Here is a 24250-nt window from a genome sequence, read left to right on the forward strand (position 1 = left end):
ATAGACAGACTCCCTGAACTAGAGCAAAGCGGAGAAGGAGATGTTGTGGTCTGCCTGGAATCTTCATTGTTATTTAATTAAGTTGGGTGTACTTGGACAACAACTGTGCGACGCACGGCGTTGAGCCGGAGAGTGAAAGCGATGGCCGGGATTGAGCCGCTCAGAGGAGACCTCTACCTGCCGGACTGGACGGCCCCGCTCCGGCGACAGCTCGGACCTTTGCCCAGCGAGGGCCCGAGGGGTCAAAAAGACAGGACGCTAATGAGGGCTGAGGAATGTCTGAGCGCCCGATAATTGGCACCATCGCCTTGAAGATCAGCAGATGATGTTTGCAGCTCACGGAACGGCGCGATCACTCACCACTTCAACTGCGCACGAGCTGCCGTAAGTGGATGGTGACAATCCGAGGCACAGAGCTTGCGGGCCCCGTGGGCCGTACCACCGGGGATGTGCCGTGCCGTGATTTGTATGATGCTCACTCCTTCACGTTTGGAATAATAATGATGATGTCGGATTGGGGGCCCTTCCTACCCAGCAGACCAGCTATCGAGTAAATTATGGCTGAGGTAGTTGGTGTCTTTTGTCTCGAGCAGGCTGTGTAACAGTGACTCGGCCTCATTGCCAGACACCACATGTCTTTGATGCTATGCTGTATACAGATCACCACAAATAGATTGTAGATTCGCCGAGGTCAGCTTGATGGCTCGGGTCCCTGCACCCCTCCGAGACCACCCTCCCGCTGCTCCCAAACTGTTCAGTGAGCCAAAGACCGGTGAGAATGTCTGCGGCCATGCAGTCGCCCGAAACGCACTATCAAAAAACAAAAGTGACGCCGCATGCCCACACTGCGGAATCGGGCGTAGCTGCAGTATATATTAATCGGTATATGTTGGCGTTGCTGCCATGTGGCTCTGATTGGTGCGGCGGGCTGTAGATGTTTCCAGGAACACCGTGGCTTTGGATGTCGTCAAAAACTTCCTTTGCGTGTGTCATTGAACACGAAATCATCATGACGAACTCCATTCCCGTCTCACTGAGGGCTGATCTGTGCCCTTCTTGTCAGTCAACCAGTAGGGCTAGGTAGGAACTTTTAGTGAAAAGTGTCCACCCAAGCCCTGGTGAAGTCCATTTTCGCTTGCCCCTCATCTCATGGATGATTGCGAAAGACGGAAAAAGAAACGAAGTTTTGAAGCTACACAGGTCAACTCCACAAGATGCTGCGCACGCTGGAGATGGTCACGTCCATCCGCCACCGGAGAGAATGTACCGTAGGCATCTATCTGGCAGTTCCCAGTCAGTGAGCCTATCGACAGCTTGGTGAGCCCCAAGACCAAAAACAATGACGAACATCTGACACTTGAAGCGCACAGATCAGGCCCAAACGCTCGGGGCGGTTCGCGTGGCATTTTGTGGCAGTTTGAAAGGCTAGCAGGCCACAGGGGCCTCTTACAAGGTGAGTGGCTCGGGGAAAATGTGGTAAATCTGGAGTCGAAGTGAGCCCGAGCCGTCGACCTGCATCTGCCCGCGGTCCTTCATTGGTGCATGTGAAGTCAAAGGACCCGCCCACATCTTCAATTCAACTCATTGTCCAGCTTCGGAGCTAGCGCGGAGAGGCAGCTGCAGCCCGGGGCGCAATAAAAGGGGTTTCCGCCGTTCTTGGTAGGAAAAAGTGCATTACCGAGATACAGGACACGCGCATAGGCGCAAGCGCTCGGTCTTCGTGTTCTGGTGTCTTTGAGTAAGACTTCTTGAAGGGCAGCGTGAAAAACCATCAGTTCGGTACCGTTAAAGTTGGCTGTAGTGTAAAGGCATATGGATACCTAGAATTTAAGGGTTGAGCATGCTGCCCAGTTGTTGCGCCGGAGCGGGGCCTGCCTCCGCTTCCGGTTGTTACGGCCGGTGTTGACAGAGCAGGCCTTGATAAGAGGCAAGGAAGCGAGCTGAAATCCGTGGCGATGGCGCCAAAGCTGGCGACTGATGGAGCCCTTTTTGATGACAAACTGGAGGTTTTAGTTGCGATCAACCGTTACGGATTGCGGACCCGACCTTGACGGGCTTGGCCACTCCATCGGATCTGCTGGTATTGGACATTTGCGAAATGCACCGCGATGATACTGCGCAGCAAAAGAAGAGGAATTCCAGAACACACGGCCCACCCGAACCACGAGGACCACCGCGTGGCCAGTGTGCAGTACTCGGTAGGTGGAACAATGAAAGACATTGAGGAATGAATACTCTGTACCTCTACTCAAAAAAGAAGAAGCACGAGATGCTGAGATAAATGCAGGCAGTTGCAAGACATGAACCCCTGAACAAGTGCTTACCACTTTTCAAGGTGTGTCCGGCGTGCCTTGCTAGTGTACCGCGCTCTCTTCAGCACGGCCCACGCAGGGCCCCTCGAGGCGAGAAGAAGAATGGGGTTGCATGGATGGACATGGGTGCATCGATGCATGGAAAGATGAGCGCTGCAGAAGAATTAATACGGGGGGAGGTCGCACCTGGCGCTGAGCCAAGGGTCGCCGGCCGTTCTGCTGCTCTTTTTGCTGCTTCTGCTGCCCATCCCCTCGGTGCACCTGATCGATCCTCTCACCTAAATTCCTGTATTACGATTATTCCTCTCAGCTTCCATTCTTCTATCCTTTTTGTTCTCGCTGCCGGACCGCTCGGATTGTCCCTCACTCTCCCGTCATAATCCCCCCTTTCTGTCAACCCGCCGTGGCCCGCTTTCCCCATCCGTCACATCCCGGCTCACTCCTCGTCAGTCCAGCTCCAGTTTCACCAGCAACCCCCAGACAACAGCAGACAGCATTGTCGAGAAGCGCCAATTGCCCATCGGAAGCCTGGCCGGTCGATGGTAAGGCGAGGATAAGGCGCCATTGAGATCGAATCTCGACCACGGGCTCGCTGCGACGTCATTACGACCTTCTTACAGCGCCATCAGGCGTTTCATGTCCTGTGGACCTCAGCTCCCCTTCGTGCGCCGCCCTCCGTCATTCGCTCGCAGCACGCCCTCCTCGACAGCTAATACTCCGAACTTCGACAATCGTCACACGCCGAACGATCTTTTTTGGTTTTTCCTTTTTGATATTTCGCATCGATTCGCCATCACAACGGCCACCCGACTGATATAATGTGTTTTGGAGCTCGTGAAAAAGGCGATGAGGCCGGCGCGGCCAGGTCGCGTGAGTTGGACAAGATTATTCGCGCCGATGAGAAGAAGATGTCAAAGGAGGTGAAGCTTCTGTTGTTAGGTACGGATGCTTCGGCCCGGTCTATTGCGCTGTCTGCAGCTATCCTAACTGTGTCAAACAGGAGCGGGCGAATCCGGCAAATCCACGGTGCTCAAACAGATGAAGTTGATCTACGCGCAGGGGTTCAGCAAAAGCGAAAAGCTGGAGTGGAAGCCAGTAGTATTCCAGAATATCGTCCATTCCTTTCGATTAATCTTCGACGCCATGAACGAGCTCAACATCCCATTTGAGAACCCAGATAACGAGGTTGGTATCTAACTACTTGAGTGTTTGGCTCTCCCCCGCTAACACAACATGCGTAGAAAAACATGGCGCACATTATGGTGGACTACGATGTGGTTGCGGATGAGCCACTGCCAGAAGACTACTTGGAGCCCATCAAAAGTTTATGGCAAGACCAGGGCGTGAAGAGTGCCATCGCGAAGGGCAACGAATATGCCTTGCATGACAACCTTGACTAGTAAGCAGCCTGCGCTGTCGCCTTTGTTGTGATATTTGCAATTTGCTGACCAACCCGCTCGCAGCTTCTGCGGCGATTTGGACCGTGTTTGGGCCAAAGACTACGTACCAACTGATCAGGATTTGTTGCGCTCAAGGTTAAGGACAACGGGCATCACTGAGACGATCTTCGACCTCGGTCAACTCACATATCGCATGTTCGACGTCGGCGGCCAAAGATCAGAACGCAAGAAGTGGATTCACTGCTTCGAAAACGTCAACTGCCTGCTATTTTTGGTAGCCATTTCAGGTTACGACCAATGTCTGGTGGAAGACAAGGACGGTGTATGTTGACCCCCACGCATACCTCAAGTACCGTTACCAGAAAAAAACGGAAACTAACAATTGAACTAGAACCAAATGAACGAAGCCCTGATGCTGTGGGAGTCCATCGCCAACTCTCACTGGTTCAGCAAGTCTGCGCTGATCCTCTTCCTGAACAAGATGGATCTCTTCAAAGAGAAGCTGGCCAAGAGCCCGATAACAGATCACGGCTTCACCGACTACCACGGCCCACCAGACGACCCGAACCTGGCCAGCAAGTACTTCATGGACAAGTTCCGGGCGCTGAACCGGAACCCAGAGAAGGAGATTTACGGACATTTCACTAACGCGACCGACACCAACTTGCTCAAGATCACCATGGGTTCCGTGCAGGATATGATTATCCAACGGAACTTGAAGCAGCTTATACTGTAAGGGGTGAACCGCTTATTTGCATATTCGATGTTTTCAACACTTTTTCTTCACACACAACTTCGCCTCTTGACTATATCTCACACATTTTATTTACGAACAGTGCGCGCCCCTTGTAAAGGTTTTCTCGGTGTCCGTCTGCAAAGAAGAAACGGCCGGAAAACGGGGAGAGGAGGCAAAAAGACAAATGGTTGTAATTCACCACACTACCCTTGTTTTGTTTCGCGTCCTTTTTTGTTTGTTTTCGTCATTCATCCTTGTCATTACTTATCATGATACTGGGTTTCTGGGCGGCTTGTTTTTTTGTTGCTTCTTTTTCTTTCTCATGCCCTTTTCCCCGTTTTTATGTTTTATTGGGGATACAAATGTGACCTAACCAGAGTTTTTTTTTACTTGATTATGATAGGGTCTGAAAAAGGAAGAAGAGAAGAGAACATGATAGCCTCCGTTTCTTCTTTGCGAGTTTTCCGCGACACATTTCTTCACCGTTTCTCTACATTTGAGCCGAGACCGACTGCAACCGCTGCTGCATATTCATGCAGATCTCGACAGACCCCGGCTCTTATTTTACCCTCCGCGTGGCAGACACGGCACACACACACGATTCCCGCCCGTCCGTCCGTCCGTCTACGAACCGAATTGTTACTTGCCGTCCGAACGGGTTCGAATGACGACATTGCTTTGTCCTTTTGGGCAGACTTTTTGATTCAAGGTGTATATGCTATTTTTTTTTTTTTGGGGGGAGGGGCGTGTTGGTTTGTTTATACTTTTTTATATACCTTTTTGGGGGAACAAGAGGACTACGATGGCTTTGATGATGGGGTATTTTGTGGCTTTCCATGGCGTTCCTTGTTTCCGCTAATTTTCGACGTACATGCGAGCAGAGAGATGTTGGAGTAGGGGGAGACTTTGAGGTGATGATGATGGTTGTGGTGCTGGGTGTTTGGATAGGAGAGGGAAATGTGTTAGTTTTTGTATAGTGGTGATGAAGATGGTGATATGATTGTGAGAATAAGAGATGAGAATGTTTGAAAGAACGAGATGAAAGAAGATGTGAAGGTGTGAGAAAATGAGACAAGTGGTCGTTCGAGCTGAGGAAGCTGAGGGGGAGGGGGAGGTCTCTTATACCCGGGGTGACTGAAGTGTGAGTTGGGGCTGTTATTAAAACGGCTGGACGGCAAGGGCGGCGGGCGGACGTTGATGAGAAGTGGGGAATTTACCGCTGTGAGCCAGGGGAATGGATGTGACCCCAGTGGTGGGATGGGAGAGGAGAGAAGGTTTGTTGATGTGACACTGCATGAACGGTGTGCATGGAACGGGGCGGCCGTGGGGGAACGGGAGGATTGGGATGATAAGCTGTGGGCCAGATAAGTTCAAAGAGAGATGGAGAGAAGTTTGTGAGACTATTTAATCGCTTTGAGAAATCACATTTTGCTGGCTGCAGTTGACGCCGTACAGATACATGTATCACTTTCTTGTGGGGGTTAAGATTTTGGAGCGAGGAAACGGGATATTTCCAAGCCTTTTTTCTCAGTCTTGACATTTTTTTTCTGACAAGAGAAAGGGGTTACATTCCAGATGGACCCCCCTTGTTCTCAACCGAAACCAGCTTTCTCTTCGGTGGTGTGTTTTAAGGGTGTGGTGCTTCATGCTACCAAGACCACCACACACGCCATCTTGGATAATAAACCAGCTCAAAAAGAAAGAAACGAGGACAGCCAAGGTGCGGCGTGGATGGTTGGGGAGATACCTATGCGAGAAATAGGGGTATTGCAGATGAAATCAAGATACCGGTCAATCTGGTCGAATCTTGAATGGCTTTTTTTGTTGTTTCTTTTCACATGTGAACCTTGACGGATGAATTTGGAACAAGACGATCGACAAAAGATAAAACAAAAGATCGACACTCCCAACTACCGAGAGGAGGTTGGGCGCTATGGAGCGGGGAAAGCCGGTGCCTCCGTCCGCGGGTGCTGCCGTTGCAGAGAAGGATTCCCAGGCCTGGAAGCAATCGCCGAAGCGTTGAGGAAGAAGGGGAAAACTCACCGAACATTTGTGCCGCGCCTATAAGACGCCCAGAAGTCAATGCTGCAACGTTGGCTGCACTCGGCGCAACCGGGGAGACGCAAGTTCAACATCCGGTTTTTTGACGCTATTTCTGACGAGATAACGGCGATGTTTTGCCAGAATTTGGATGTTGTGAGTTGTTTGAAGATATCCACCTGGATATATCCACTTTATGCCAACTTGACCGTTGGATGTTGGGGTGACAGGTGGAGTGGGCAGACAGGAAGTGGAACATCGTTACTTCGCTGGCTTCTTGCTTTCTTCTTCCCCCCTGAAATTGACAACACAGCAACAGGGAAACAGGCAGAAATCAGGCATTTGACTTGTCAAACAGAGAAATATTTTTCCAGCGAGAAGTTTGAAGGAAACGGTGTTGGACCTGGCTCCGTTTTGTTCGATGCAACGACATTCATGTAGGTCAAGCTGGAACCAATGTCTCGAAACTGCAGGACGAATGTCTTGGGCGGTGGGATATTTCTTTTTCTTACTCGCGGTTCGGTGGTAATCTGTACCACACAGTATGAGGGCCAAAGAAAATGAACCGCGCCGGGTAAGACAAGCAGATTTGTTCGGAGAGATCTCTTCTCGATGGTGGTGGCGGTGGCTCGCCTACCTCTATCATGCAAGATTGGGCGGTCAAAATCACCGATTCATGAGATTTCTGTTCATCGAGGGGATGCCATGCCGTCTGCGTAGGAAACTTGGTTCATCGATCCCGAATTGACTTGCGGTTCGCTGCAGGGGATGAGATTTCGGTAACGGCAAACCAGAGTGTGTCACGGACATTTCATCAATCGTGATCGGACGGAGGAACGTGAGCCGCACGTGGCTCCCATGCCGTGAGTGACACCCATGTCTAATATCATGAACTTAACAATGCTAAATTTCCCTTGGTGGTGAGCATATTCGGTCGTTCGATGTTTGGGCAGGATCAAAAGGGATTGCTAGGACCAATCTCCTGTCGTCTGCCGAGCATCCTCAAGACATCTGTCGTCGGCAGTGTATCCCGGTTGCCGAAATGCGTGATACTACTCCGTAACGGACAAGGACGGCGACTGGAGACAGATTCAAGGGGTTTCGGTATTCTCCGAGGCAGGTTAAGCCGGGCGATGTGGGATCGTTGGAATGGCGCCAGCGACCTCGGTAGAGGTACCGCAACGATCGCAAGACGGGAGAAACAGAGGAGGATTGTTTCAGTGGTATTGGATGTTATGTAAGCGGATGTGGCATCAAGCGGCAGTGTAGGTAGAACTCAGATGGAAGAGTCAGTTCTAACACGGGTTAGCAAGCTGTAGAATGATTATAAGCCTGTAAATTTAGGTAGACAGAGAGTTGACAACAGCTTTCGGCGCAAACCGACGACAAGCGGAGGGAGGTTGTTGCTGAATTTCTTCGGATTTGCGGTCTCAGCCCAGCTTGTGAGCCGGCCCGCTCCCAGCACGCGACTAATGGCTCGCTACGGATGCACGACCGACGCGCCGCGGGCACTGACAGGAGCTCAAAGCGTAAGGCGATGCTTCATTCCGAGACACAAGCCTCAGGTCTGAACAACCAAGCATTTTCCTATTCCCAAAACATTTGTAGTCAGTGGGGATCGTTGCATTTGTTTTGCGACTGAAGAATCTCATGAAAAATCCCACCGAATCTGCGCCTTTGTGAGGCATGCTTAACCCTAACCCTCAAGCCTTGCCAGCCAGCGACAACCCAAACATGCAGTAAGGTATTTGATGTTTGCAAATGAGCATTTTGTTAAAATTCAACACTCGGAAAAGATGGCAGTAAAAAAGCAACCAGTTTCTTCCTGCGTAGTAACATGAATCGCACTGGGGTAATATTCAACCTTTGAAGTCCAGGTCTTGGCACTATTTAAGGTTGATTGCCGCTGGCAACGGTTGGCTGCAGGTGTAAACAACAGTGGCAGTCACAAAGGAGGGGTCAATCTTCGCACCTGCCTTCACATCACAAAACCACCCACAGCATCATTTGGCTGTAGTCAACCCTCAATTAAAGGTGTCACATATGCATCTCAGATCTCATCCGGTCCGTTTGCTAAGCCTGCTGTTTTAACAGCTTCCCCTGTTGAACTTTTGATACTTTCGAATGTAAACAAACGCCCAATATTACAACTCACAACTTACCACAAGCCCTTCATATCAACAGTCATTTCAATTTAATCACAACTCACAAACCAAGATGGCCTCCGCCTCTCTCCTATCTCACAAAGCGGGCGGCACCAGCCAACACTCTGCAGCCCTCCTACCTTCAGACCAACCACCATCATATCAAGAAAAGAAAAGTTGACAATCAAAACTGGCCTTTTTCAAGACGAAAAGGGGCCTTCTCATTATCGTTCTCATACTTGTAATAATAGGTGGCGGGCTGGCAGGGTTGGCAGCTCTCCCAAAACACAATGACAATGGCTCCGAGGAAGCGTTGGATGGGGGGAGGATGATTCAGAAGGATGAGTATTTCTACGGGGGCTCAGAGCCGGTCTACCCCTCTCGTAAGTGGATGACTTTTTCTTTTTGGCGGTGACATGATGGAGTGAGAACTGACAGATATGGCATCGATAGCGGAAATGACTGGTTCTGGGGAGTGGAAAGAGGCTTTCAATAGAGCCAAAGAGTTTGTGGGCAAAATGACACTTGATGAGAAGGTATTCTACCGCCACGTCTGGATTTATTGTGACGAACGAAACTGACAGGAAGCTCAGATCAGCCTCACTTCAGGAACGAACTCCGAGACCTCTTGCCCTGGCTTCTTGCCTGCCATCTCACGCCTAAAATTCCCGGGTATGTGTCTGGCTGACGCTGGACAGGGTGTCAGAGGAACAGATTTTGTTAGCAGCTGGCCGAGTGGCATTCATGTTGGGGCCAGCTGGAACAAGGAACTCACTCTGGCAAGGGGCAAAGGTATGGGTGGTGAGTTCAGAACGAAGGGCGTCAATATTCTTCTGGGACCTGTAGTTGGGCCAGCTGGACGGGTTGTCAGTGGTGGAAGAAATTGGGAGGGCTTTGCCAGTGACCCTTATCTGTCCGGCGTATTGGTTGGTGAGACTGTCAAGGGGATTCAGGGAGTTGGGGTTGTCGCCAGCACAAAGGTATGTTATTATCTCGAAACTTCAAGTTGACGCTGAGGCTGACGACATATTCAGCATTTCATTGCCAATGAGCAAGAGACCAATAGAAACCCCAACAACGGTGTGGAGGCTGTCTCGTCAAATATAGATGACAGAACTATGCACGAGATTTACTTGTGGTAAGTGACGCGGAACTAACACTGCTAAAGAGCAAGCGTTGACGACGAAACCGCAGGCCCTTCCAGGATGCCGTACGCGCCGGAACGGGAAGCATCATGTGCTCCTACCAGAGGGTCAACAACTCGTACGGCTGTGCAAACAGCAAGACGCAAAATGGACTGCTCAAGACTGAACTTGGGTTTCAGGGTGGCGTTGTGAGCGACTGGGGAGCTCAACACGCCGGGGTTGCCACAGCTGAAGCAGGCATGGATATGGCTATGCCAAATGGCGGTGACTTTTGGGGCTCACATCTCAAAGACGCCATCAAAAATGGAACGGTGCCCGAAAGCAGGCTAGACGATATGGTCCTCAGGTATGTCGGGTGCATTCTCTCCGTGTGTGTGAAAAGTTGTTGACCCAAGCAGAACAATCGCTTCTTGGTATCAAATGGGCCAGGACAATGACTTTCCTACGCCAGGTGTCGGTATGCCCAAGGACCTCACGAAGCCACATCGCATTATCGATGCAAGAAACTCTTCCTTCAAATCCACCCTATTTGATGGTGCGGTTGAAGGTCATGTCCTGGTCAAAAACATCCGCAATGCCTTGCCGCTCAAGAGCCCCAAACTTCTGTCTATTTACGGCTACTCCGCCAAGAACCCCGACGAAAACAACCCAACAGATGGCCTCTCTCCCTGGCTGATGGGATCGGGATCCTTTGACTACCAGGAGTTTGGTGCAGGCTTCTTTGGCTGGTCAGGCGCAACACCAGGAACGACAGGCATTGCTTTTAACGGAACACTGTACTCTGGTGGTGGATCAGGGGCAACATCTCAGTCTCTTGCCATTTCACCATATGACGCCATCCTTCAGCAAGCCTACGAGGACGATACAGCCCTCTTCTGGGACTTCCACAACGGCAAGCCGGCAGTGGATCCTGTCTCCAGCGCGTGTCTGGTATTCGGTAACGTCTGGGCTGCAGAAGGCGCAGATAGACCTGGCCTTCGAGACGATTACACCGACGAGCTGATCCTCCACGTCGCCAGCCAGTGCAACAACACTGTTGTGGTTTTCCATAATGCTGGTATAAGACTCGTTGAAGAATTTATCGGCCACCCCAACGTCACAGCAGTGATCTTTGCCCATCTCCCAGGACAAGCGTCCGGGAAGGCGTTGGCATCTATCCTCTATGGAAAGGAGAACCCTTCAGGTAAACTGCCTTATACTGTTGCGCGCAACGAAGACGACTATGGAGTCATGCTCAGGCCTGACAAGCCGGAGGGCATCTTTAAGTATTTCCCTCAGAGCAACTTTACCGAGGGTGTGTTTGTCGATTACAGGCACTTTGACGAAAACAAGATCAAGCCTAGGTTTGAGTTTGGGTTTGGCCTGAGTTACACTACCTTTGGGTATTCCAATCTTGCTGTTGAGAAGGATGGCAACAGAAGCTTTGAGGAGTTTCCCAAGGGGAAGACTGTAGAGGGTGGTCAGGAGGACTTGTGGGATGCACTGGTTAGAGTGGAGGCTGAGGTTGAGAACAAGGGGGAGGTGGAGGGGAAGGAGGTTGCGCAGTTGTATTTGGGGATTCCGGGGACGAGAGAGGAAAAGGTACCTATTAGGCAGTTAAGGGGGTTTGAGAAAGTGTTGGTTGGGGTGGGGGAGACAAAGAAGGTGGTGTTTGAGCTGACGAGGAGAGATTTGAGTGTCTGGGATGTGAGGGCGCAGAAGTGGAGGTTGGGGAAGGGGGAGTATAACGTCGAGGTTGGGGGGAGTAGTAGGAATTTGCCTTTGTCTGGGAAGTTCACTGTGTAAGACGGTTTTCTAGAGATTGAAAGATGGGATGGCGGCTTGGATTTCCCATTGGGGTTATGTACGACATGTGTATGAGTTATGAATGTGAGCTATGGAGGATGTTGGGCTAGGCTTCAATACGACTACAAGATACACGAGGCCCTCGATCTCTACGTCAGTTTCCCCAAGATCGCACTTCGATGATGAGTTGGAGCTCAATGGCCATTGAAGCGGATCTTCACCCCGGAAATGGCATATATCCGGCCCGCACCGATTTACCCGGCAGCTCCTCCCCGATGCGACCCCCGTCGATCGTCACCCGGCCACTTGAGGCTCAATGCGGGCCACATCTTGGCTCCTATCATGAATCACGGTTCGGCTGAAGAGCTTCCACTTTGGAGATCGTCGTGAGGGGAAAGAGGAGTACGCGTGGTGCGCCGTGATGGCCCTCTGCATGAACAAGAGTCTCGCGCAGATTGCAGTGCCCTTGGAATCTGCAATATGGATTTCATTAACCTTCTTGTCCCGCTTCCGTGGCGCTGGTAAAGGTGTGAATGGGGAAAAGAAAAAGCGGAGGATGATGGTGCTTTGCTGCAGGGGTGTAATTGAGGTGATATAAAGTGCATATATTTCCCCCCTCGTCCACTGGTTCTAGAGTTTGTTGGCCTCAGGGACAACCTCAGTTTTGGCTTTCCCTCGCACACAAGATGCGTCTCTCCACCTCCCTTCTCGCCGCGGCGGGAGCTGTCCCCCTTGCAACCGCCCAGCTCCACGAGCTCGCTGTCAAGGCCGGCCTCCAGTACTTCGGTGCAGCGACTGACACCCCTGGCTTCCGCGAGCGCGAGCCCTACCCCGAATCTTATTCCCAATACGACGCCATTCTCGAAGACCCCAAGGAGTTTGGCCAGACGACTCCCACCAACGGCCAGAAATGGCTGTTTGTCGAGCCTGAGCCGGGCGTTTTCAACTTCACTGAGGGTGACTACGTTGCCGATTTGGCCAACAGGACTAACAAGATCCTCCGCTGCCACGCCCTCGTCTGGCACAGCCAGCTTGCCCCTTGGGTTGAGACCACCGAGTGGACCAAAGAGGGTTTGAGGGAGGCAATTGTCAGACATATCACCGAGGTGGCTGGGTATTACCGTGGTCGGTGTGCCCATTGGGATGTGTTGAATGAAGCCCTTGATGAAGACGGGACATACAGGAAGAGCGTGTTTTACAATGTGCTCGGGGAGGAGTACATCCGGCTTGCCTTTGAGACTGCTGCCAAGGTCGACCCAGAGGCGAAGTTGTACTACAATGACTACGGAATCGAGAGGCCGGCCAGTGTCAAGACTGCGGGCGCGGTGAGGCTGGTCAAGATGTTGAAGGATGCCGGGATCAAGGTTGATGGCGTGGGGATGCAGGCGCATTTGCATGCGGACAACCACCCGAGTGAGGCGGATTTGATCAACACTATTGGGATGTATAAGGAGGTGGTGAAGGAGGTCGCGTTTACCGAGTTGGATGTGAGGATCAAGGTGCCGGTTGATGAGCAGAAGCTGCAGTGGCAGAGTGAGTGCTACCAGAAGGTTGTGGGGGCGTGTGTGAAGACGAAGGATGTTTGTGTGGGTATCACGATTTGGGACTTTTATGACCCTTTTAGCTGGGTGCCGCATGTGTTTCCGGGTAATGGGGCGAGTTTGTTGTGGTTTGAGGACTTTAGCAAGCACCCTGCGTATGATGGGATGGTGAACTACTTTGGGGAGTTGATTGAGGCCCAGGGTGGTAATTCTACGTGCTCGTAGAGCCTCGCAGTAGTGATGGAAACGACGCTATGCTACAAAAGACTATGTTCTGGAAAATAAAAGCAGTGCGTTTCTGACCAGAAACCGTGTCATGGCTTGTACCAAATCCAGACCAGCTCCACGACAGACTCTTCCCTCCCTTTAGACACCCTCCCAGCCATCGGGGAATCTCTTCTTGGGGAGGCGCTTCGTACAGCTCCTTGCTGAAGTGGAGGGTGGCCAGAGCCGTTTTCATGAACCATGGTACAACTGTTTCCCACTTACTGTTGGGTATCGTCTGTAGTACTGGTTGGCATATTGGAATAGATCTGTCGTGGCAATCAGTCCAGGTACCTCCATATTGCTGTTTTTCGACCCTGAACATCACATACGACCATACGCAGCTGAAAATACGGGATCCCGTCCGCTCTCCCCTAGTCAAACAGCTGACGGCCAGACTAGTACTCAGGTGGGTGACCACTGGGGAATCCCTGGTGTTGTATGTTTTTGTCTCCATTTTCGGCTCCACTTGAAGTTATTGTGAGGTCTTGGCATTGTTGATGTGGTGGTGTTAGGTTGTAGAGATACTTGGGAGAATGTGAGATTCGGTATATGAGTAGATATATTTAAAAACTAGGTATCATATATTTTGGTTTTGAGACCCCTTCTGTTGCCGATCTTCATGGACAGGGCTGTGTCTGGGGGTTGTAGGGGTCTAGGGCCTGGCAGCGGACAGGTCTTGTAGATCTATAGAGATCTGTTGTGGTGAGCTAGAAATCCGTATACAATATCACAATGCTTGAACTTTTTCAGGAGCTTAGGGATTCATTGAGAAGGCTTGGGGCGTTCAATCGTTCAAAATCGGGTAGTCATCCTAGGGGGGTTGTATGGGCCCACAATTAGGAAGATTTTTGAAGCTCAGGGGCTTCAGGGGGTGTTTGTCGCCATGTAAACAAAGAGGAAATACAAGTGTTTGATGTATGCTAATCCGAACCAATGCAATATAAAAATGAGAAACTTTTATGAGTACAACCGATCTGTTCCCTTTCCAAAAGAGTGCGCTCTGCCTTTTTCATGCCTTTGTATTTGCATTCCAAGTTCCAAACGTCATCGAGTCAATCTCCTGCTTTGCTCCCTCATGCAACACATTGGAATTAAAAGTATCGCCAACATGCTCAGCATTATCTGTTGTTGCAGTTGATATGTTCATCCGTGTCTGAATGGGGGATTCCATATCTCCGATGCTTTCTGGTCAGCTGGTCAGTACCAAGCGTGCGTGAGGCTGAAGTGATTCCTGTGTAACCAACCGAATGTCATGTTTTTCGCCTTTTGTTTTCCACCGTACATCACGTTCGAGTTCCAGCTGGTGCCAATCTGCTTTGGCCGACGCAGGATTGCGTTTTGGATCTTGGCAGCAGATCCTTTTGGATATTTCCAGGCCAGTGTCGCAATAACAAGTCCCATTAGTGCGAGCACGGCCGTAGGCACACCGACCGCGATTCCGACAACATCTGAAGTCGACAGCCCTGCAGGTGCGGAGTTAGGCTGGTTCGTGGTGTTGGCTTCCGTGTCGATGGCGTCTGGTATTGGGGCCATTGTTCGCAAGTGGGTGTGGTCATCAATGCCTAAGGAACTGTGACGTCTGCAGCCACCGACAAGGCTCCAGATGCTGCCTTGAAAGTGGATGAACGCAGAAGAAGCAGTGAGCAGGCTCTCGACCCATGGAGCGCACCTGGATGATAAATATGTGGTGTCGAGTGGAACGACTGCTCTGCTGACCATTCAGAAGATCTTCTGTACTCAGGAGCACAGAGACTTGACGTGGGAACATCGGTACCAATTAACAACGCCTTCATGTACGGTAGATTCTGTCGCCAATCAGCGGCACTCACATGCACTGCCACGTCCTGTGCATGGAGCCCAACCGAAGCCTAGCATGCTCCGACTACATACATCACGGCATTCGTATCAGGTCAACTGTTTAGCTTGCCGGTTAGACGGAGTCCTCTTATCTGAGCCGATCATGTATAAATATGTTGTGGATCGTGCACAAGCCTGTGCAGTTTTGATTCCTGACACATGTGTCTGCTTATCATTGTTGGATTTCCCTGCCTGTCCCACAGTACCTCCAGAATGAGCAATATCCCTACTAATCTCAAGAAGAAAGGAGTATATGGACTTGCTGAGATGTCAACAACCACCGCCACGACCGTCATGCAGGAGCCCAGCTCTCAGTTCCGCGGCGACGGTAAAACATGGGACGGGTCAATAGTCAAGGTCAATGCGAGTGATCCTGTTTACTATATAATCTACCCATTCCAGGTGTTTCTATCAATCCTAACCTAGACCGTCCCTTAGACCTCACCAGATGCTTCTAAGCATAGAGGCAACGACGTCAGCTCATCTGTCAATTATGGCGGTCATCAGAAGGTGAAAAAGAGAATCAAGTTTGGTATGGCCCTTCCTCAGTTTCCTCAATTAAACCCCATGTGAATGAACACTTATATATCTTACCTATCATGCAGGTGCCTGCAATGAGAGTGAGCTCAAATTGGCTTTGAGTGCACCGATTGATCCGAAAGTCTCCGAGTCAACACACACTGGACATAATTACAAATCGAACGTTCTTTATGCTGGATCTGAGCAGGAGGTTGATGAGCTTGTTTTTGAGTAAATGTGAAAATGTGTAGAAAGTATTGGATACCTGGCGTTCAAGGTGGTATTTGGCGGTTTTTGTCGATAAGTTGTTGAGTGAATTAGGGAAGTCATTTCCTATGTCCAGTATACGAACAATGAAAGGACATGATATCTTGATCTTACGTGACATGTGGATGATCACGGCATTTGGCCAAGATAGCCTGTGTACAACATAGATAGGCACCTGAGGGCATGTCGCTCAAGATGATTATATCTTCGTTATCGCACAGCCGGGTCCCCTACCCACTATTCCCTGGTCGTACGGCGGACGGATTTCTTCAAATCGATGGCCAGGATGCAGTCTCTTTCCTCGACCCTCGCACTTGAAACAGTAGTTGGAGAAGAGTAAATCGTGATAGCATGTACGGCAATGAAATCGGATCCCATGTATCAGCTTCATCCCTTTTCTGTTAGAAATCCACGCATCATAGCAGCTTGCAGAGAAGATTGGCGTACCCTGAGACAGCTGTCACAAACATAATCCTTGTGCATAAGGCCTGCACTCCACCAATGCCATTCGGACTGTGGAAAGACGTTTTCTCCTGTCTGCTTTCCCTCCAGAAGTGGCAGAAGGTCTCGATGCCCATGATATATCGCAATACGGGCTGGTGGCCATTTGTTATCGTCAGGCATTCTACCCTCTCTCAAACATACACCTCGCAGCTTTTCCACCACTTTCTTCTCCCCAGCCTTAGCCGCCCAGTGTAAAGCAGTCCAGCCGTCATCATCCATCTCGGTAGGATCAACTTCTGGATGCTGTTCAAGCAGTTTCTCCACTACAGATAGCGAGCCACCTGATGCTGCAGCATGCAATGCGTTTCGGCCATGGTTATCCTTGGCGTTGGCTTTGTACCCTAACTTGAGGAGCTTCCCAACCATCTTGTCCTGTCCGCCCAGGGCAGCAAAGTAGAGGGCAGTACGCCCATACGCATCTTTCTCATGTCGCATAGAAGGCTCTTGTTGCCAACATGCGTCAAAGACTATATCCTCACCGCCGAATGAAGCAGCATTCAGTATGGAACCGAGAACAGGGTGTTTCTTGTAGAGACTGGCACCCTTTCTCAGCAAGATTGTGGCAATATCAGAATGGCCTCGTCCAGCCGCAAGTGGCAGGGCGGTTATTCCAAGCTTGGCGTGCAAGAAAATGTCAACGGGAATGTCGAAGTCCACAAGCACTTGTACTACTTCCGTATGCCCTTCGCACGTCGCATAGCGCAAGGCAGTTGAACTGGCGGGGGCGCCCTTTTCAAGAAGCATACGCACAATCTCGTGGTATCCGTTGAACGCCGCCACAGTTAGTACTGTGTGTGGTTTATCCGGGGGGGCATTCCAATCTGCGCCGTTTCTGAGGAGCACCCTGACGATGTTTATGTGCCGAGCCCACATCAGAGGAGGGTATCCGCAGTTGGCGAGGATATTAACATCCGCACCATTAGCCAGTAATAACTCAACCACACCCAGATTGTTCTGATATACAGCAAAATGGAGAGCTGAAAACCCATTGGCCTCACAATCGTTGACTCGGCAGCCAATATCCAGCGCCAGCCGAGCCATTCTCTGGTCCGAGAGGTAGGCTGCGGCATGGAGGGCAGTGTGTCCTGAGACCGGCGCGAGATTCTTGAATTCTGCACCCTGATCAAGTAGAAACTCAACGGCGTCGTGCTGCCCCATCTGGATTCCCCAGAGCAAGGGAGTCCCACAGCAGATCATGGGCATGGGCCATTCCAACTCTGACGTTACTTCGCTATCATGCGCTTGAAACACTGTCTTGAGGAATACATTGAGAGGACCCGTCGCGCAAATTTCCATATCGGCATTTCTCTGCAGGAGCAAAGTGACAGCAGCAAGGTTGCCTTTGGCCATGGCATGGTGCAAGGCGGTGTCTCCGTGAGAACTGGGTTTATTCACATCTGCTCCGGCCAGAAGAAGAGCCCTCACCATACGTTTGCCGTCGTAGTCTGCTGTTTTCTCCTTGGTGCCATTACTGTCTGGCCACCAGGAATGACTGGGGTCGGGCCTAGCCTTGATTTGCTCTGTCCTTCCAGTTTTCGGGATATCCGAGTTCTTGACCTTGCAGTGTGAAATATTTGAGTTGTGAATATGACCGTGAAGGAGAGAATAAATTAGGAGATTGAATTCGCACATGCAGGCCGCCTGAAGAGGAGTGTGTGTGGTTGCTTCCGTTTCTGTGGGTGCTTGGTGCTGAATAAGAAGATCAACCATGAGCTCAAAACACTTATACGCGGCCGCTTTCAGGTCGTTGTGAACTTGTTCCACGTCCCGATCCAAATTGTTGACCAATCTTCGTGTCGAGCTGACCCATTGTGCAAATTCCGATGAGGCCGACACCCCCTCAGAAAAGTCCAGAGCGGATGGTGTTTGAGGCTTCTTGTGGAAAATGTTCCGCAACGGTGTACCCCAGTAATTGTAAATCCGGTGTAGCCATGTCAATAGAATGCCCTGAGTCCCATTATCTGGGACAGACTCCAGTACCAGTTCCGAATCCTGTCTGGACTCTAGATACTCGAGTACATGTCTGTACCAGTTGTTGATGGCATATTCAAGAAGCGGCCGTCTTTGGAGGTCACACTCCAGTACTTTCCCGCCATCAACTTCGTCCTCATCAGATTCATGTAAGGTGTGGTCATCCGTATTGACAACACATTCGTTGATATACTCGAGACATTGATTGGCCATCATGAGGTGAACCACAGCCAGTCCACCACACCTATCCGCTTTGTTCACGAGGTATTCCTCCAGGCTGGAAAAGGCAAAATCCACGATTTGCTTGCCGTCTCGGTCTGGAGACTCTGGAAAAGCCACTAGACTGCCAAAGCTATGGCGAATGGAGACTGAATTCTTTTTGTTTGTCTGACCCCAGTTGATCAAGTCCTCGAATTCGACGAATCTCAACGGCCGGAGGGTGCACATGAGCCATTGGAGAGATAGATAGGCATTGGGCATGACGCATATTCTCTCCAAGGCTTTATCGTAGAAAGCATTGATCTCTTTCGGGATCTCATTCAATGCATCAAGTACCTCCTCCTCATCGGGGGCTGGGTCCCTTCGCCGAATTAATTCGTGAAATTCAGGATCCAACAGCCGTAATTTGACTAAACCGAAGCTATTGATCCAGTTCCAGGTTAGCTTTCGATCACTTCTCAAAACTGCTTCTTGGTAGGTGGTATTTGGTGCAAAACGGATTGTGTTGAGCCAGTTGGTCATCTTTGCATACTACCTAGGTAAGTAGGTATACGGGGATAGACTTACATTCCGTCTGAATTGTCCACCAAATTTTTTTTGATGATCTCAATCCACTCCGGATGTTTTCTTCTGATTATTCCCCAGTTCGACTTTTTCAGCTCCTGGTCAACCATCAACTCGATGCCGTTCGTGTGGGCGGTCCCTTCCACTGCAACGTCGAATCCCCCTTCACGATCGTGACTCAGGTCCCAGCATCGGTCCTCGAGAGCCGCGTCTACATGATCTCTGCTCACGACAAGGATATGGACGGGATCATGAGATTTGAGGCACTCAAGTAACTCGAATAAGACTGCCAGTGAGTCTTTTCCATTGGGTGACTCTGTAAGGGAATCCAAGCCATCAATTACGAGGTACACCTGCCCTCGTTCCTCGGTTAGACATCGTATCGCATACTTTAGGAGCGTGTAATCAAGACTGCCGGTCTTCTTGAACTCTTGCCGCACTTTCTGCACTCCCTTGGGCAACTGGGATAGACCTTCGCATAGTTGTCGAAGCCATGATCTTAAGAGTCGTTCTGGAAAGGATTCTTGGCGGCTTTCGCCCTCAGAAGGTTTGGTACAAAACTCGTTAGGATCGAGGTAATAGTAAGCGACTATCGGGACTCCATCGGTAGCTTCTTGTTCAAGTTCTTCGATGATCGATGCACTGAGGTAATGTTAAAGAACTTCCAAAGAAGTGTACATGGAATTGCGAGTAACAAGCGACAGCAAGGGATTCGTTCGACTTACCACAATATAGTCTTCCCGCAAAAGTGCTTTCCATGAAGCCAAAGAAAGCTTTTGGGACAAACTTTCCATTTCTTGAATGCGTCCAAATTCAGAAGCCAAGACACTGTACCCTCGGTTCGGCTTTCCAAAGCTCTCTCATGTGCTGTGCGATGGTCGAACTTCGACAGCCAGTCAAGAGGTTGTTTGTCTGCAAGAAAGTCTGGGTCTTCATGTCAAGCATTAACACTCCAGAATTAGCAGATAGAAACATGAAAGCTCTCAAGGTCAGTGAGTGTAAACTTACCATTCGGCTGTGCACCTGTTCGATGATCCTTTGTCACGAGATTCATGACCCCTATCCGTTGGTATCCCATGTTGCTGTTGGAGTGAACATTATGCCCACTATGCTGCATCTGTCGAGCCTGGAAATTATCCTGCCAATATTGGGGACCTTCAGCGGACTTGTAGGGTGTCAGACCCAGCATAATGCCCGATATTTAGTATACAGGTGTCGGGTGTGACTTACCAAGGTCTCCTCACACTCCAGTCTTTCGACATCCTGATCAAGCGTGTTACTTTTTGGTTGAACTTCAGAAGAGTGTAAATTGGCCGAGACCAAATGTGGCGGAAGCGAAGGGGAGCTTTGGGGGGTGGATGGCGGGGGCGAGGGAGGGCGAAACGGTTGAGATGGTAAGCTTAAACTTGCAGCCATTTGGACTGATTACAATTTTCTGAGAGTATTTGGGAATAAAGGGGAGTAAACTGTAATCAAGAAAGCAGATTCTGGCCCTCATTAAACATTGGAGTGTGGTTGTTTTGCCTATTCAGGCGATGTCCAAGATGTGACAAGTTTGAGCGATTTGGAAGTTTCCTGTGGTAGTCACAAAGGTAAGCTGCCCTGTTGTCTGCCTTGGAACAAGGCAACCCCCAATTTTCCTTGTTTTATCTTTGATTGGCCTTGAATGGCAAGGCATGATAATGTGGCTGCATAAAATTGCATCTGGCTGAACGTGAGGCATCCAACTTCTCGCCGATTGACATCCCATTCTGTGATGGATCGCCCAAGGGTACGGCGCAGCCTTTTCCGTCCCTTTACATCCATTATTAACTTATATCGACCCTACATTCTTCACTTTCTAGCATTGATTTCACTTTCTAGGTATCCAGGAAGTACTGTCCAGTTCTCCACCATTTTGTCACCATTCACCTTTTCTACAAGACACCTCACATTTTTGTTATTAGACAGCCTTGTGGTTGTCGAGTAGAACTCCACATCGACGACGACGATACAACGACCGTTCGAATTTTTGACTTGGAGCTATGTCTTCCGAGGAGACTAAGGTGGTTGCCACGCCTGAACCCGGCGAGCAGTGCGATGTCAAACACCTCAAACGCAGCTATGTGGATGGAAGCAATGACCCGGTGGTTACCGAGGGTAACTCAGATCCGGTCAAAAAGGAGGAAGACACAAAACATCAGTCATTTGCCCTAGTGTCGACACAAAACTACGATAAGAACAACAATCGCACCAATACAACGCTTTTGATCAATTCCAAGCACATACTCGCCGCTCTCACAAGGGTAGTTCGTTACTATCCCGACCAAGACGAGGAATTCGACAAACCCTCTGAGCTGACATCACCATTCAATCTTCTCTATCATCATCGCAAGGAGCTTTCTGAGGAAGCTTTTAGGGTAGGCGGTGACGGTGCCCTCCATCTCAACCTTCTCCTGAGCTACCTTGACAAGCAGAAGTGGGCTGAGGCTGAGACACTCACAACTCGAGAGAATCCTGTCATTACATTTGATCTACTTTGGTTCGTTTTTAAACCCGGCGACTTGCTATACAGGATGGTAAACGGCGAGCCTGCTTTGTACTGGCTTGTGAGCGTGTGCTATAACGAAACTCCAACAACAGGAGATCCATGGAAAAACCTCGAGCTTGAGTGTCTATATCAAGCACACGACGGAAAGAAAACGGGTGTGGTGCGGGAAAGTATCAAAATATACGAACACCAGGAATTTGCGGGCGATACCCCCGAGAAGATTACAAGCCTTTCAGTCTTTCCGCTAAAGTATCACAAAGACAGAGAAGGAATAAAAGAACGCCTTGTGAAGCGCGGACAACGATATTTGGAGCTTGTGCAAAAGCAGGGCCAAGCATATCATTACGAAGGTCTATGCAGAAGGCTTAAAACACCTCCTGGGGGCTCATACTTTTCCAGTGAAGAAAAATTTATTGGCGTCTGGCTCCCAGAAACAGTGAGTTGCCCTCATATCCACTAGCAACCCAGCTTTGCTAAGAGATTACCATAAGGCTACCGGAAGAGTCGTCTTAGACTGTTCAACATTCATGGAAGATAATCCTTTCCACCGCGTCAATGTTTCCAATTGGAGCATCTCAAAAGGTCAGTAAACATACCATATGTTACCATGATAATACTGCTTGCAGCCTTAAAAGAGTCCAGTGGCTGAAGCAAGAGAGTCTAGACAAAACAACCGATGGCTTCGATGATCCTACACTACTCTGTCTGCCGTATGTCTATGGGTATTCTCTGGACATGCGATGCTGGTGTATGTTCTCTGTAGACAAGGTGAAGACGACCGACTGGAAACATAAAGACTTTGATTCGGTTGTCCTTCCGGATGGATATAGGAAGATCATCACATCACTTGTTAAAAGTCACAAATTCGCCAGTCATACCCGAGATGAGACTGCCCTCAAAGGCAAGGGTCTGATATTTGTTTTGCATGGCCCTCCTGGGACTGGCAAAACAAGAACAGCTGGTGAGTTGCGCTTCACATGCGTTCTGTCAAAGTATTTTTGTGCCGTGGCAGCCATAGAAGTTACTCCGTACTGATAGTCATGACAGAAGCAATTTCCGAGACAACCTCAAAGCCGCTCTTGCTATTCCCAACCGGAGAACTCGGGGGTGATCTGAGAAGCATTCAGTCAGAGCTGAGGCGGCTAGTTAGATACGGAACTGCATGGAAGGCCATTCTACTCATTGATGAGGCGGATGTATTTCTGGAATCCAGACAGGTTGACGGACATGTGTCGTTGGAGCGTAATGCTCTCGTAGCAGGTAAGCAGAGGCTTTTCCCCAAGATAGCTTGGGTAAAGCATCCATAAACACGCTAACGCTTTTCCGTAACGCGAACAGTTTTCTTGAGGCAGCTCGAGTATTTCCAGGGCATCATATTTCTGACCTCCAACCGCGCCCAAATGTTCGATCCCGCAGTCAAGTCCCGCATCAACGTTATGCTGCACTACCCCTCGCCCGACAAAGAAACGCGAAAGGTGTTGTGGGCACAACGGCTAGGACCAATATTGAAACTCAAATCCTTGCCAAAATGCGAACTGGATCTAGATTCAGCAACGGAGACACTGTCGGAGTATGAGATGAACGGTCGGGAGATCTCAAATGCTGTCAGCTCGGCTTTGACCATAGCCAAAGCTGATACGCTCGCCCTTAACATGGACCACCTTCGGTCTGTGGCAAAAATATGGAAAGACTCACAGGAAAAGAGCGTCGAAGTGGGACCAGTTGTGGACGCAGTTCAGGAGATCAAAAGGATTCCGTCTATCAGTGAGGTTCTTAGGACACTTAAAATCCCGCTTTGGGTCTGGAAACTATTCGTTTCAGCATTCCTAGCTGGCGCTCTATTTCAAGGGTCCCTTAAAATCTTTAAGACAAGGATAAGGTGGCGAGGGCGTCGAGCTCACAGGTGAACTGGTCTTGGGAGAGGATAGTTGAATATGCACTGAAACTGTAAGAATATGTGTTCTATAACAAGAAGGAAGACTATTAAAGGGGTAGATATGTAGTAGGGGGTCAGTCAGGGGAAAAATCTTGAGAACCTTTCCTACAAATGTTCACGTGCAGTCATTGCTAGAAACCAGATTTCAGCATCCCACGATATGTGCAGAAGTTGGTACATCTAGGGAGATAGGTTAGGTGGGAGGCTGACGTTGACAGAGTACCCGCTGTCAGGTCAGTTGCTTGAGACGTGAAGGGCTTTCACTCTTTGCGTATAGGCATTTTCACAAGCGCGAGATGCTGTTTGGTGGACTTTCTCTTGCCTATTTTGGCTCTTGATTAGTAGGCCAAGATGTGAAAGTGGCGCGCAAGAATGGATGTCATCGCGAATACGTTTCAGCAGCGGAAACAGTCAAGACCTGCCTATCTTGACGTACGCAATGGAGAAACCAAGATCTCGGTATCACGATTGCCGATTTGAACAGCCGGAAGCAACATGACGGGTGCGGATGCA

General features: G+C 49.9%; 8 protein-coding genes across 8 annotated transcripts; 5 read left to right on the forward strand and 3 right to left on the reverse strand.

Moving 5' to 3' along the window:
- Positions 1-18: 18 nt before the first annotated feature.
- On the reverse strand, positions 19-634 carry QC763_0041110 (uncharacterized protein; the record flags this gene model as incomplete). The annotated part of the gene is made up of 2 exons (XM_062905631.1): positions 19-61; positions 480-634. The coding sequence occupies 2 exons, from the start codon at positions 632-634 to the stop codon at positions 19-21; spliced, it is 198 nt and encodes a 65-aa protein (XP_062768944.1).
- Positions 635-1802: 1168 nt separating this feature from the next.
- On the forward strand, positions 1803-5235 carry GNA2 (G-Protein alpha subunit). The gene is made up of 7 exons (XM_062910073.1): positions 1803-2198; positions 2288-3251; positions 3313-3497; positions 3554-3711; positions 3776-4034; positions 4104-4444; positions 4549-5235. Exons 2-7 carry the CDS (start codon positions 3131-3133, stop codon positions 4562-4564), a joined length of 1080 nt encoding a protein of 359 aa, XP_062768945.1. The 5' UTR covers positions 1803-2198; positions 2288-3130; the 3' UTR covers positions 4565-5235.
- Positions 5236-8451: 3216 nt separating this feature from the next.
- On the forward strand, positions 8452-11562 carry QC763_210270 (uncharacterized protein; the record flags this gene model as incomplete). Its single annotated transcript, XM_062910074.1, has 6 exons — positions 8452-9015; positions 9086-9168; positions 9217-9612; positions 9667-9770; positions 9827-10123; positions 10176-11562. Exons 1-6 carry the CDS (start codon positions 8961-8963, stop codon positions 11560-11562), a joined length of 2322 nt encoding a protein of 773 aa, XP_062768946.1. The 5' UTR covers positions 8452-8960.
- Positions 11563-12248: 686 nt separating this feature from the next.
- Positions 12249-13328, forward strand: QC763_210280 (uncharacterized protein; the record flags this gene model as incomplete). The annotated part of the gene is made up of 1 exon (XM_062910075.1): positions 12249-13328. One exon carries the CDS (start codon positions 12249-12251, stop codon positions 13326-13328), a length of 1080 nt encoding a protein of 359 aa, XP_062768947.1.
- Positions 13329-14294: 966 nt separating this feature from the next.
- Positions 14295-15111, reverse strand: QC763_210290 (uncharacterized protein). The gene is made up of 2 exons (XM_062910076.1): positions 14615-15111; positions 14295-14555 (listed from the first exon to the last, which is right to left on the reverse strand). Exons 1-2 carry the CDS (start codon positions 15087-15089, stop codon positions 14380-14382), a joined length of 651 nt encoding a protein of 216 aa, XP_062768948.1. The 5' UTR covers positions 15090-15111; the 3' UTR covers positions 14295-14379.
- Positions 15112-15440: 329 nt separating this feature from the next.
- On the forward strand, positions 15441-15981 carry QC763_210300 (uncharacterized protein; the record flags this gene model as incomplete). Its single annotated transcript, XM_062910077.1, has 3 exons — positions 15441-15590; positions 15666-15759; positions 15833-15981. 3 exons carry the CDS (start codon positions 15441-15443, stop codon positions 15979-15981), a joined length of 393 nt encoding a protein of 130 aa, XP_062768949.1.
- Positions 15982-16130: 149 nt separating this feature from the next.
- On the reverse strand, positions 16131-20876 carry QC763_210310 (uncharacterized protein). The gene is made up of 6 exons (XM_062910078.1): positions 20502-20876; positions 20280-20436; positions 19997-20201; positions 19275-19913; positions 16461-19128; positions 16131-16398 (listed from the first exon to the last, which is right to left on the reverse strand). The coding sequence occupies exons 1-6, from the start codon at positions 20685-20687 to the stop codon at positions 16213-16215; spliced, it is 4041 nt and encodes a 1346-aa protein (XP_062768950.1). The 5' UTR covers positions 20688-20876; the 3' UTR covers positions 16131-16212.
- Positions 20877-21020: 144 nt separating this feature from the next.
- QC763_210320 (uncharacterized protein) lies at positions 21021-23886 on the forward strand. The gene is made up of 5 exons (XM_062910079.1): positions 21021-22237; positions 22293-22383; positions 22439-22762; positions 22849-23061; positions 23140-23886. The coding sequence occupies exons 1-5, from the start codon at positions 21296-21298 to the stop codon at positions 23706-23708; spliced, it is 2139 nt and encodes a 712-aa protein (XP_062768951.1). The 5' UTR covers positions 21021-21295; the 3' UTR covers positions 23709-23886.
- The last annotated feature ends 364 nt before the right edge of the window (positions 23887-24250 follow it).

This window comes from Podospora pseudopauciseta (assembly GCF_035222475.1).
Source record: "Podospora pseudopauciseta strain CBS 411.78 chromosome 2 map unlocalized CBS411.78m_2, whole genome shotgun sequence".
In the NCBI taxonomy this organism is placed as follows: Eukaryota; Fungi; Ascomycota; class Sordariomycetes; order Sordariales; family Podosporaceae; genus Podospora; species Podospora pseudopauciseta.